At 46.7% G+C, this 12280-nt stretch overlaps 1 protein-coding gene across 2 annotated transcripts in view; it reads left to right on the top strand.

Moving 5' to 3' along the window:
• The window catches only part of LOC133414879 (protein FAM83G-like), a 34576-nt gene that overhangs the window by 5255 nt on the left and 17041 nt on the right, over positions 1–12280 (top strand). For both annotated transcript variants that reach the window (XM_061700573.1, XM_061700572.1), the window contains exon 2: positions 1154–1321. In XM_061700573.1, coding sequence (XP_061556557.1) covers positions 1154–1321 — 168 coding nt within the window. The remainder of the gene's footprint in view (positions 1–1153; positions 1322–12280) is intronic.

Genomic DNA, 12280 nt, shown 5'->3' with positions numbered 1-12280 from the left:
GGAGAGGCTGCAATACTTTGGGGAGGATTTCCTGGAACAGGCAGGCTTAAATACCGGTGGTGATGAGGCTGATTGGAGACAGGTGCTGAAAACAGAGAGGGGGGGGGGGAAGAGAGGACGCAAAGAGCCCTCCAGACTACTATAATGGAACTGCAGGGCAGTACATGACAGTATTCTGTTGTTATTTATGTTTAACACAACGTCCCAACTTCATTGGAATTGGAGTTGTATAATAATAATAATAATAAGAATAAAGTTTCTGACGCAAGCCTGTCAAATAATATATATATATATATATATATATATATATATATATATATATATAGTTATTTTCAAAATAAAAGGCACGTCTGAACTGGGATGCACATTAAATATTTGACTACTGAGCCTGAGTTTACGACGGAGCTCCATTCTTAGGGCGGTGAGGTAAAAATTTTTTACATAGGTCGGAATGCGCTGTAGTCTATTACTAACCTACAGTAATGCAATAGTAAAGTGACAATCACAGAAAATATTTGTATAAAAAATAGTCCATAAATATAAAACCATCCAGTGAAAAACAGAAAATAAGGCAGTAACCGAGCATGCCTTCTTGTGCTGCGTGACCACTAATTCTTACACCGCCCAGCAAACTAGTTAATTGCACGCCGTTCGTAACCTCAAAACGTCGTATGTCGGTACCATCACAAAACGAAGACCCTATGTAATTTCTTAGTGTCTGTCCGCACCCCACCCATAATGGGTCTGCGAGACACTTTGGCGTCCTGTTCCACCATTTGAGAATTACTGATCTGAAGGACTAAGTGTATCTCCTTACAGTTACTGTGCCTTCATGCTATGCTGAATATTTGCACGAGTGTGCATTATGAAAGAGTGTGACTAACACTCACGATATGGTATAACGCAGCATGCCTGGAACACCCGTTTCAAGAGCTGACGCCAAATAAAATATGATGTAGACAGCAAGCTTTGAGTGCGCAGACAAAACCCCTTAATTGGTGTTTTCATAAGCTTTAGTTCAACAAGAATTGAAATCTGCGGAACCACTTGAATCTCATTTGTTTTAAACGTAAAAACTATCTTGTACTTTCTGCATTTTGCGTGTTCCTAAATGACAAATTATGCTGACCTAGTTTTGTGTGTGTTTATTCAGGTCATTGCTGTTGTAATGGATGTCTTCACCGATGTTGACATCTTCAGAGATTTGATTGATGCTGGTTTTAGGAGAAAGGTTTCTGTCTACATCCTGTTGGAAAGCACAACATTACCTCATTTCCTGTCCATGTGTCAGAGGGCCAACATGCATGCAGGACACCTCAAGGTCTGTATCATTTAAAGAACAAGGCTAGTAAAACAACCACAAATAGAAAGACAGAAAACTGTCATCTGATGGTGACAAGATTGAGGCTGTAAACACATTAAACCTCTGTGAAAATTAGTTTAATCTTGCTATTTGTTATTTGGACCTTTAGTAGTGATTTAACAAATACCAACATTGTGAGGCTTGAGCATTACTGTTGGTGTGCATGTAAACACACACGCACACACACACACCAGTAGTGTGTTCTTGCAAGAATATAACCATAATTATCAATATGATCACATTTGAAAAGGTTTCAACTTAAGAATCTCTGTGTTGGGATGGGCTCCAGCACACCCGCGACCCTAGTGAGGATCAGCGGTACAGAAAATGGATGGATGGATGGATGTGCTCCCTCAGCGACAACGACCAATAAAATGGAGAATCCTGCCACAACATGTTTCAGAGTGATATGCTGTGGCAGACAGGGAAAACTAAACGTGGAAGACAGTCTGTGTCTCTAATTTGTTCGCGTTTCAGTACAATTTCTCTCAACAACAGAAATAATCTGTTCAATGGTCTAACTGTCACCAGCATAAAACATTTATCACAGTCAATTTTAAGTATCATTTTAACATTCTTAAATCATTCACTGCCGTGGATGTTATTTTTGTTTCCGCTAGAATCCAACTGTTTGCTACCATGGACGTATATATCCGTCAAGTATGTTTTTCAATGGGTAGGCGTGGAAGTGGGTCTCGCCCACCTTTTACTAACAGATCCCTGCAGATGGCAACATTGCATCACTTTGGATTTCAGATGATCAGAGCTTTTGAGTAGAAAATAAAGCTCTAACCAGTCTACCACCGTGCCGCCAAGTTAGAGCCAAGTTTATGTACCTCACACTGAATGTTTACAGTACAGATTAAGTTGTTGTGTTATTAGAAAGTGTCACAATCGTAACAAAAGATGACGTACTTCATGGAGCGAATGAGGAATGGCATGTAAAAAAAGCCACTGAAATTCAACTCGAGCCATGTGGTGAGTCAGTGTCGCTCAAGGTGCGTTTCATAGTTGTACAGGGTGATTGAAAAGTAAATACATATCCATCCATCCAACCATCCATCCATTTTCTACCGCTTATCCGGGTCGGGTCGCAGGGGCAGTAGCTTTAGCAGAGACGCCCAGACTTCCCTCTCCCCAGCCACTTCATCCAGCTCTTCCGGGGGGATCCCGAGGCGTTCCCAGGCCAGCCGAACGACGTAGTCTCTCCGGCGTGTCCTGGGTCGTCCCCGGGGTCTCCTCCCGGTGGGACGTGCCCGGAACACCTCACCAGGGAGGTGTCCGGGAGGCATCCGAATCAGATGCCCCAGCCATCCTCATCTGGCTCCTCTTTATGTGGAGGAGCAGCGACTCTACTCTGAGATCCTCCCGGATGAATGAGCTTCTCACCCTATCTCTAAGGGAGAGCCCGGACACACTGCGGAGGAAACTCATTTCGGCTGCTTGTCCGGGATCTTGTTCTTTCGGTCACGACCCACAGCTCGTGACCATAGGTGAGAGTAGGAACGTAGATCGACCGGCAAATTGAGAGCTTCGCCTTTCGGCTTAGCTCCTTCTTTACCACAATGGACCGATCCAAAGTCTGCATCACTGCAGACGCTGCACTGATCCGCCTGTTGATCTCCCGTTCCATTCTTCCCTCACTCGTGAACAAGACCCGAAGATACTCCTCCACTTGAGGCAGGATCTCATCCCCGACCTGGAGAGGGCACGCCACCCTTTTCCGACTGAGGACCATAGTCTCAGATTTGTAGGTGCTGAATCTCATCCCAGGGGGTTCGGTACCCCATACTCCCGAAGCACCCTCCACAGGACTCCCCGAGGGACACGGTTGAACTTCTTCTCCAAGTCCACAAAACACATGTAGACTAGGTTGGGCGAACTCCCATGCACCCTCGAGGACCCTGCCGAGTGTGTAGAGCTGGTCCACTGTTCCACGGCCAGGACGAAAACCACACTGTTCCTCCTGAATCTGAGATTCGACTTCCCGACAGGACCCTCCTCTCCACCACCACTGAATAGACCTTACCAGGGAGGCTGAGGAGTGTGATCCCCCTGTAGTTGGAACACACCTCCGGTCCCCCTTCTTAAAAAGGGGGACCACCGCCCCAGTCTGCCAATCCAGAGGCACTGTCCCCGATGTCCACGTGATGTTGCAGAGGCGTGTCAACCAGGACAGCCTCACAAGATCCAGAGCCTTTAGGAACTCCGGGCGATGGAACTCCGGCCCTGCCACCGAGGACCTTTTTAACTACCTCGGTGACCTAAAACCCAGAGATAGGAGAGCCCACACTCTGCTTCGTCATGGGAAGGCGTGTCGGTGGAATTGAGGAGGTCTTTGATGTATTCTCCCCACCGACTCACAACGTCCCGAGTCGAGGTCAGCAGCGCCCCATCCCCACTATACACAGTGTTGGTGGTGGACTGCTTTCCTCTCCTGAGATGCCGGATGGTGGACCAGAATTTCCTTGAAGCAGTCCGGAAGTCTTTCTCCATGGCCTCACCGAATTCCTCCCATACTCGAGTTTTTGCTTCAGCGACCACCAGAGCTGCATTCCGCTTGGCCAGCCGGTACCCATCAGCTGCCGGAGGAGTCCCACAGGCCAAAAAGGCCCGATAGGTCTCCTTCTTCAGCTTGACGGCATCCCTCAACGTTGGTGTCCACCAACGGGTTCGGGGATTCCCGCCACGACAGGGACTGACCACCTTATGGCCACAGCTCCGGTTGGCCGCCTCAGCAATGGAGGCGCGGAATATGGTCCACTCGGACTCGATGTCCCCCGCCTCCTCCAGAACATGACCAAAGTTCTGTCGGAGGTGGGATTTGAAACTCCTTCTGACAGGGGACTCTGCCAGACGTCCCCAGCAGAACCTCACAATACGTTTGGGCCTGCCACGTCGGACCGGCATCTTCCCCCACCATCGGAGTCAACTCACCACCAGGTGGTGATCGTTTGACAGCTCCGCCCCTCTCTTCACCAGAGTGTCCAAGACATGCGGCCGCAAGTCTGATGACATGAGGGGGTGCTCTCCAGCACCCCCTCCAAGGACTCCAAAAAGGGTGGGTACTCTGAACTGTTGTTTGATGCATAGGCACAAACAACAGTCAGGACCCTTCCCCCCCACCCGAAGGCGGAGGGAGGCTACCCTCTCGTTCCACCGGGGTGAACCCCAACTTACAGGCGCCAAGCCGGGGGGCAATAAGTATACCCACCCCTGCTCGGCGCCTCTCACTGTGGGCAACTCCAGAGTGGAAGAGAGTCCAACCCCTCTCGAAAGGACTGGTACCAGAGCCCAAGCTGTGTGTGGAGGCGAGTCCGACTATATCTAGTCGGAACTTCTTGACCTCACACACCAGCTTGGGCTCCTTCCCTGCCAGAGAGGTGACATTCCACGTCCCTAGAGCCAGCTTCTGTAGCCGGGGATCGGATCGCCAAGGTCCCCGCCTTCGGCCACCACCCAGCTCACACTCCACCTGACACCTATGGCCCCTCCCACAGGTGGTGAGCCCATGGGAAGGGGCACCCAAGTCATCCTTTCGGGCTGTGCCCGGCCGGGCCCCATGGGTGCAGGCCCGGCCACCAGGCACTCGCCTTCGAGCCCCACCACCAGGCCTGGCTCCAGTGGGGGGCCCTGGTGACCCGCGTCCGGGCAAGGGAAAACGAAGTCCATTGTGTGTCGTCATCATTACGGGTCTTTGAGCCGTGCTTTGTCTGGTCCCTCACCTAGGGCCTGTTTGTCATGGGTGACCCTGCCAGGGGCATAAAGCCCCTAACAACTTAGCTCCTAGGATCACTGGGACACACAAACCCCTCCACCACGACAAGGTGACGGCTCAAGGAGGGGGTAATAGTAAATATATTAGTAAATATATTATGTATTATATTATATGGTAAATATATTGAAAAGGATATATATAGTAACCCTATTTTAAAATACTTATAATTGATTCATGTGATAATATTTTTCTAATTTTTTTGTGTGTATGTTCCATGATTAATGGAGCAAGTCTATTCTATCAAACCAACAACTTTGGAAGAACCTCAAGGGTGAATACGAGAAGTTATGTCTTCCATCCCAAAAGAGTTCCTTGTGAAATCAGTTAATGAGGTTCCCCGGCGGCTTGAGAAACTGGTGGCTAACGCTGGCGCCCATATCGAATTTTAAATAAAACTCCATGCAATACATTTTCTTCTCATGTTCATTTCTTGTAAGAATTATACAACCCCAATTCCGATAAAGTTGGGACGTTGTGTTAAACATAAATAAAAACACAATACAATGATTTGCAAATCATGTTCAGCCTATATTTAATTGAAGACACTACAAAGACAATATATTTAATGTTCAAACTGTTCAACTTTATTGTTTTTCGCAAATAATCATTAACTTAGAATTTTATGGCTTTAACACATTCCAAAAGCTGGGACAGGGTCATGTTTACCACTGTGTTACATCACCTTTTTTTTTAACAACATTCAATAAATGTTTGGAAACTGAGGACACTAATTGTTGATGCTTTGTTGGTGGAATTCTTTCCCATTCTTGTTTGATGTACAGCTTCAGCTGTTCAACAGTCCAGGGTCTCCGTTGTCGTATTTTACACTTCAAAATGCGGCACACATTTTTAATGGGAGCCTGCAGTCCAGTCTAGTACCCGCACTCTCTTACTACTACTGCCACTGTTGTAACACATGCAGAATGTGGTTTGGCATTGTCTTGCTGAAATAAGCAGGGGCGTCCATGAAAAAGACGTTGCTTGGATGGGAGCATATGTTTCTCCAAAACCTGTATGTACCTTTCAGCATTAATGGTGCCTTCACAGATGTGTAAGTTACCCATGCCATTGGCACTAACACAGCCCCATACAATCACAGATGCTGGCTTTTTAACTTTGCGTCCATAATAGTCCGGATGGTTCTTTTCCTCTGGCCCGGAGGACACGACGTCCACAATTTCCAAAAGCAATTTGAAATGTAGACTCGTCGGACCACAGAACACTTTTCTTCTTTTCATCAGTCCATCTTAGATGAGCTCGGCCCAGAGAAGCCGGCTGCATTACTGGGTGTTGTTGATAAATGGCTTTTGCTTTGTATTGTAGAGTTTCAAGTTGCACTTACGGATGTAGCGCTGAACTGTATTTACTGACACTGGTTTTCTGAAGTGCTCCTGAGCCCATGTGGTGATATCCTTTACACATGGATGTCGGTTTTTGATGCAGTACCGCCTGAGGGATGGAAGGTCACGGGCATTCAATGTTGGTTTTCGGCCTTGCCGCTTACATGCAGTGATTTCTCCAGATTCTCTGAACCTTTTGATGATATTATTGACCGTAAATGATGAAATCCCTAAATTCCTTGCAATTGTACGTTGAGGAACATTGTCCTTAAACTGTTCAACTATATTCTCACGCAGTTGTTCACAAAGAGGTGAACCTCGCCCCATCTTTGCTTGTGAATGACTGAGCAATTCAAGGAAGCTCCTTTTATACCCAATCATGGCACCCACCTGTTCCCAATTAGCCTGTTCACATGTGGGATATTCCAAACAGGTGTTTGATGAGCATTCCTCAACTTTCTCAATCTTTTTTGCCACCTGTGCCAGCTTTTTTGGAATGTGTTGCAGCCATACAATTCTAAGTTAATGATTATTTGCTTAAAACAATAAAGTTTATTAGTTTGAACATTAAATATGTTTTCTTTGTAGTGTATTCAATTAAATATAGGTTGAACATGATTTGCAAATCATTGTATTCTGTTTTTATTTATGTTTACCACAACATCCCAACTTCATTGGAATTGGGGTTGTAGTTCAGAAATAAATTACAAGTACTTAAAAATAGGGAGTTACTTTTCAATCACCCGCTGTATCTGTAAATACAATATTGCTTTGCCAACAAAAGCCCATTTTACAAAAAGCTAATTTTCTCTTCTTTTTGGACGTGGAGATGATTTAAGGACTCTTTATACTCCCGCGCTCACGCGGCCGACAGCGTCAGAATTGCATCACGTGACCAGTGCATTGGGCCGCGCAGCCCCTATACAGCACTTGAGGCGCACATGGCAAAAATTGATGCTGCGTGTAGAATGCTGCTGAGATCATCTCTTTTGATTGGTCCTTTTTAGTCACATGCTATGATGACGTACTCAGCGTTCACCTTGGTTCCACATACCACCTATGCCGCCGCCTTCTTGATCGATTTTGCAGTTGAATTAAACGTATCATCTGGTCATCTAGGTCCATTTGTTCTAGCAGACACTGTTCCATGGTCGCCATTGTTGTTGCTTTGTTCCTTGTTCCGGAAAGGAAAGTTAAAAACAGCTACCGGAAATGGCCATAAATTTCCTAGCCAATACCAGCCGTAATGACACCCCCGACTTGGAGGAGAACTGTAAGAAATTTTCAAAATAGCGCGTGTGGGTTGCGCTCGAGTATAAAGGCAAACTGCGCGGTCGCCTCCCGCGCAAGTATAAAGAAGCCTTGAGGCTCTTAAACCATGTTCTACTGCTGATGACTAAAGAACGGGAAAAGCTAGAACCAAATGTTTTTTTTTCCCTGGTGAAAGAAGAGAGTTTTCTCTTTCTTTTGGTAGCTGCTCAAATTGTCAGTTTTTTCCCCGAGTTACTCACCGGAGCGGCGTCCGCGGTTTTCGGCGCATGGATGCGGAAGCGGCGCCACAGAGGAAAACGAGCCGGCATTCAAGTGAAACTCCGCAAGAAAGGACACAGATTGGCGTTCCCGTCGATCCACCTCGCGAATGTACGCTCCCTACCCAACAAAATGGAAGAGCTTCATCTTCTGTTAAAGACCAGTAAAGACTTCGGACGTTCCGCGGCCATGTGCTTCACGGAGACCTGGCTTTGCGACGCTGTACCCGATGGCGCCGTCATGCTTCCCGGCTTCAACATTCATCGAGCGGACCGCGACATGGAATCATCGGGGAAAACGAAGGGCGGCGGGATATGCCTCCATATAAACGAAAAATGGTGTACGGACGTCACGGTGCTCAGCACACACTGCAGCCCGCATTTGGAGTCGCTGTTTTTGAACTGTAAACCATTTTACTCGCCACGTGAGTTTGCATCGTTTATACTGGCTGGAGTCTATATTACACCGCAAGCTAACACGAACGCCGCATTGCTAACGCTCGCCGAACAAGTCAACGAAATTGAAAAAAAACACCCTGACTCACCCCTCATTATTCTCGGGGACTTTAACAAAGCTAAACTCAACCACGAACTCCCTAAATACAAGCAGCACATCGACTGTCCTACCAGGGAAAATAATACTTTAGACCACTGCTACACTACGGTAAAAAACGCATACCGTGCTATACCTCGTGCAGCCCTGGGCTCGTCTGATCACTGCTTAATTCACTTAATACCGACGTACAAGCAAGAACTTAAATGTGCGAAGCCTACAGTGAAAACAGTCAAAAAGTGGACCAATGAAGCAAAGATGGAACTTCAAAGCTGTTTAGACTGCACAGACTGGAGTGTCTTTGAAAATTCAGCTGGCAGCCTGGATGAATATACGGACACTGTCACATCCTATATCAGTTTCTGTGAAGAGGTTTGTGTACCAACAAAATCATTTCGGACATTCAACAACAACAAGCCGTGGTTCACTGCTAAACTTAAGCAGCTTCGCCAAGCTAAGGAAGATGCATATCAGAGCGGGGACAAGGCCCTGTATAATCGAGCTAGAAACCAGCTTACTAAAGAAATTAACATTGCAAAGAGGATCTATGCAGCAAAGTTGTAAAAACAGTTTAGCGCGAACGACTCGAAATCAGTCTGGCGTGCATTCCAATCGCTGACTAATTACAAGCGACGATCCCCCCCAAGCTGAGAACAATAGCACACTAGCCAACGACTTGAATACCTTCTATTGCAGATTTGAAAAGGACAGTTTCACTCCACACACACACCCAGCCGGCCGCACCCGCAACCACAACCACACCTCTGACTTCTGCGTTAACCATCCATGAACAGGATGTGAGACGCATCTTCAAACAACAGAAGATTAACAAAGCAACAGGACCGGACCATGTGTCCCCATCCTGCCTCAAAGTCTCCGCGGACCAGCTCGCTCCAGTCTTCACTCAGATCTTTAACAGATCTTTGGAAATGTGCGAAGTTCCATCCTGCTTCAAACGCTCCACCATCATTCCAGTCCCCAAGAAACCTGCAATCTCTGGTCTGAATGACTACAGGCCTGTCGCTTTGACATCTGTAGTCATGAAGTCCTTTGAACGTCTCGTGCTGGACCACCTCAAGAGTGTCACAGGTCCCCTGCTGGACCCCCTGCAGTTTGCCTACCAAGCGAACAGGTCTGCGGATGATGCAGTCAACATGGGACTGCACTTCATCCTAGAACACCTCGACAGTGCAGGGACCTACGCGAGGATCCTGTTCGTGGACTTCAGCTCAGCGTTCAACACCATCATCCCTGAACTCCTTTCAACCAAACTTCTCCAGCTCAGCGTCTCACCTGCCATCTGCCAGTGGATTTACAGCTTTCTGACGGGCAGGACACAGCAGGTCAGGCTGGGGGAGGCCACCTCATCCACACGCAGCATCAGCACTGGGGCGCCCCAAGGTTGTGTCCTCTCTCCGCTGCTCTTCTCTCTCTACACGAACGACTGCACCTCAGCGAACCCGATTGTCAAGCTCCTGAAGTTTGCAGATGACACCACTGTCATCGGCCTCATCAAGGACGGTGACGAGTCTGCATATCGACAGGAAGCGGAGCGGCTGGAGCTGTGGTGCGGGCGACACAACCTGGAGCTGAAAACGCTCAAGACGGTAGAGATGATCGTGGACTTCAGGAGGCATCCTTCGCCACAGCTGCCCCTCACGTTGTCCAGCTGCCTTGTGTCAACCGTCGAGACCTTCAAGTTCCTGGGAATTACAATCTCTCAGGACCTGAAGTGGGCGAACAACATCAACTCCGTCCTCAAAAAGGCCCAGCAGAGGATGTACTTCCTGCGGCTTCTGAGAAAGCACGGCCTGCCACCGGAGCTGCTGAGACAGTTCTACACAGCGGTCATCGAATCGGTCCTGTGTTCTTCCATCACAGTCTGGTTTGGTGCTGCTACAAAAAAGGACAAACTCCGACTGCAACGGACAATCAAAACTGCTGAAAGGATTGTCGGTACCCCCCTACCCACCATTGAGGACTTGCACGCTGCCAGAACTAAGACAAGGGCGTGCAAAATCCTCTCGGACCGTCTGCACCCCGGTCACCAGCTCTTCCAGCTCCTTCCCTCAGGTAGGCGCTACCGATCAACGCAAACTAGAACTAGTAGACATTCCAACAGCTTCTTCCCTCTTGCGATCAACTTCTTAAACACCTAACCTATAATTCCATTACAACAAGCTGGCAATTTTTTGACTTGAGTTCGTTGTCACATTTCTGTGGGGCCAATTATGTATTACTCGTGCACTCACTGTAGTTGTCTCGCCATGCTGCACTATTTGCATATACTGGCCACTCATGCCAGAGTAGCATCTGCTCCATTTGCACACTGACTGAGGAGTATCTGTAACATTTGCACAACCGACATTGTCCCAGATGATCGCACTACTCGTCACTTCAAACCGCATACACTCCTTGAAGTCTCAGCGCCCTTTGCACAATGGTCATTGCTCCGGACTATTGCAATATTAGTCGTTTGAACTGCTCTAAGTGCTAGAGGACTCTGCATCTTTTTGCACAATTGTTTTTTGTCAATGTCTTTATGTCCCCAAAGTGTTCTGTAAATTGACTGTTTGTTGTACTAGAGCGGCTCCAACTACCGGAGACAAATTCCTTGTGTGTTTTGGACATACTTGGCAAATAAAGATGATTCTGATTCTGATTCTAAACAGTGCCTCGCATAAGACTTTCTGACTCATTAGAGATGAACACGGTTCACTTTGTAGCGATGACAATGTATTGTACTGGGAAGCCAGGGCAGAAGCACATGTATTGTTTTTGTTGCTCTGAAAGTAAAATTTCCAGTTCCATGGTCATTATTATTTTTCCTCTCTTTGCCTTTATCGGTACCTGTCTGTTGTGCAATTTCAAAAAGCAAAAACAAAAGCAAAACTCACGCATATAGTTAATTGTTTAGCTGATCGGGTGTTTCATAAGATTTTCTCAAGTCTCACAGAATAAGCTGAAGTTTCATGAGAATCATCTTGCACAACAGAGGTTCAAATTGGATTTTTATTTTTTTACAACTTTACAGGCATAGAAGTTCCACTGTATTCCTTGGTCAGTCCTATTCAGTATGCAGTATGTTTGCATGGGGGAGGGCACGGACCTTTTTGCACTCTGGTGGGCATTATCATGCTCCTTGCTGAAGCCATTGTTGAGACTGTAATTCTTAAGGCCTTTTTATAGTCCCGCGGTCGCATTGCATCACGTGACATGGCAAAAATTTTTGCTGCGCGTCGAACATCTGATTGGTCCGTTTTAGTCACATGCTGTGATGACGTACTCAGCGTGCCCCTTGGTTCTACATACCACCTACTCCGCCGCATTGTCGATCGATTTTGCAGCATAATTAAACGTATCATCTGGTCATCTAGGTCCAATTATTGTCCTTAAACTATTTTCTCAGGCAGTTGTTCACAAAGAGGTGAACCTCACCCCATCTTTACTTGTGAATGACTGAGCAATTCAGGGAAGGTATTTTTATACCCAATCATTCCACCCACCTGTTCCCAATTAGCCTGTTCACCTGTGGGATGTTCCAAACAGATGTTTGATGAGCATTCATCAACTTTCTCAGTCTTTTTTTGCCACCTGTTCCAGCTTTTTTTGAACTTGTTGCAGCCATAAAATTCTAAGTTAATGATTATTTGCTAAAAACAATAATGTTTATCAGTTTGAACATTAAATATATTTTCTTTGTAGTGTATTCAATTA

The sequence above is a fragment of the Phycodurus eques genome, chromosome 16, assembly GCF_024500275.1.
Source record: "Phycodurus eques isolate BA_2022a chromosome 16, UOR_Pequ_1.1, whole genome shotgun sequence".
NCBI classification, from domain to species: domain Eukaryota; kingdom Metazoa; phylum Chordata; class Actinopteri; order Syngnathiformes; family Syngnathidae; genus Phycodurus; species Phycodurus eques.
This window is presented reverse-complemented; position numbering and strand designations above follow the sequence as displayed.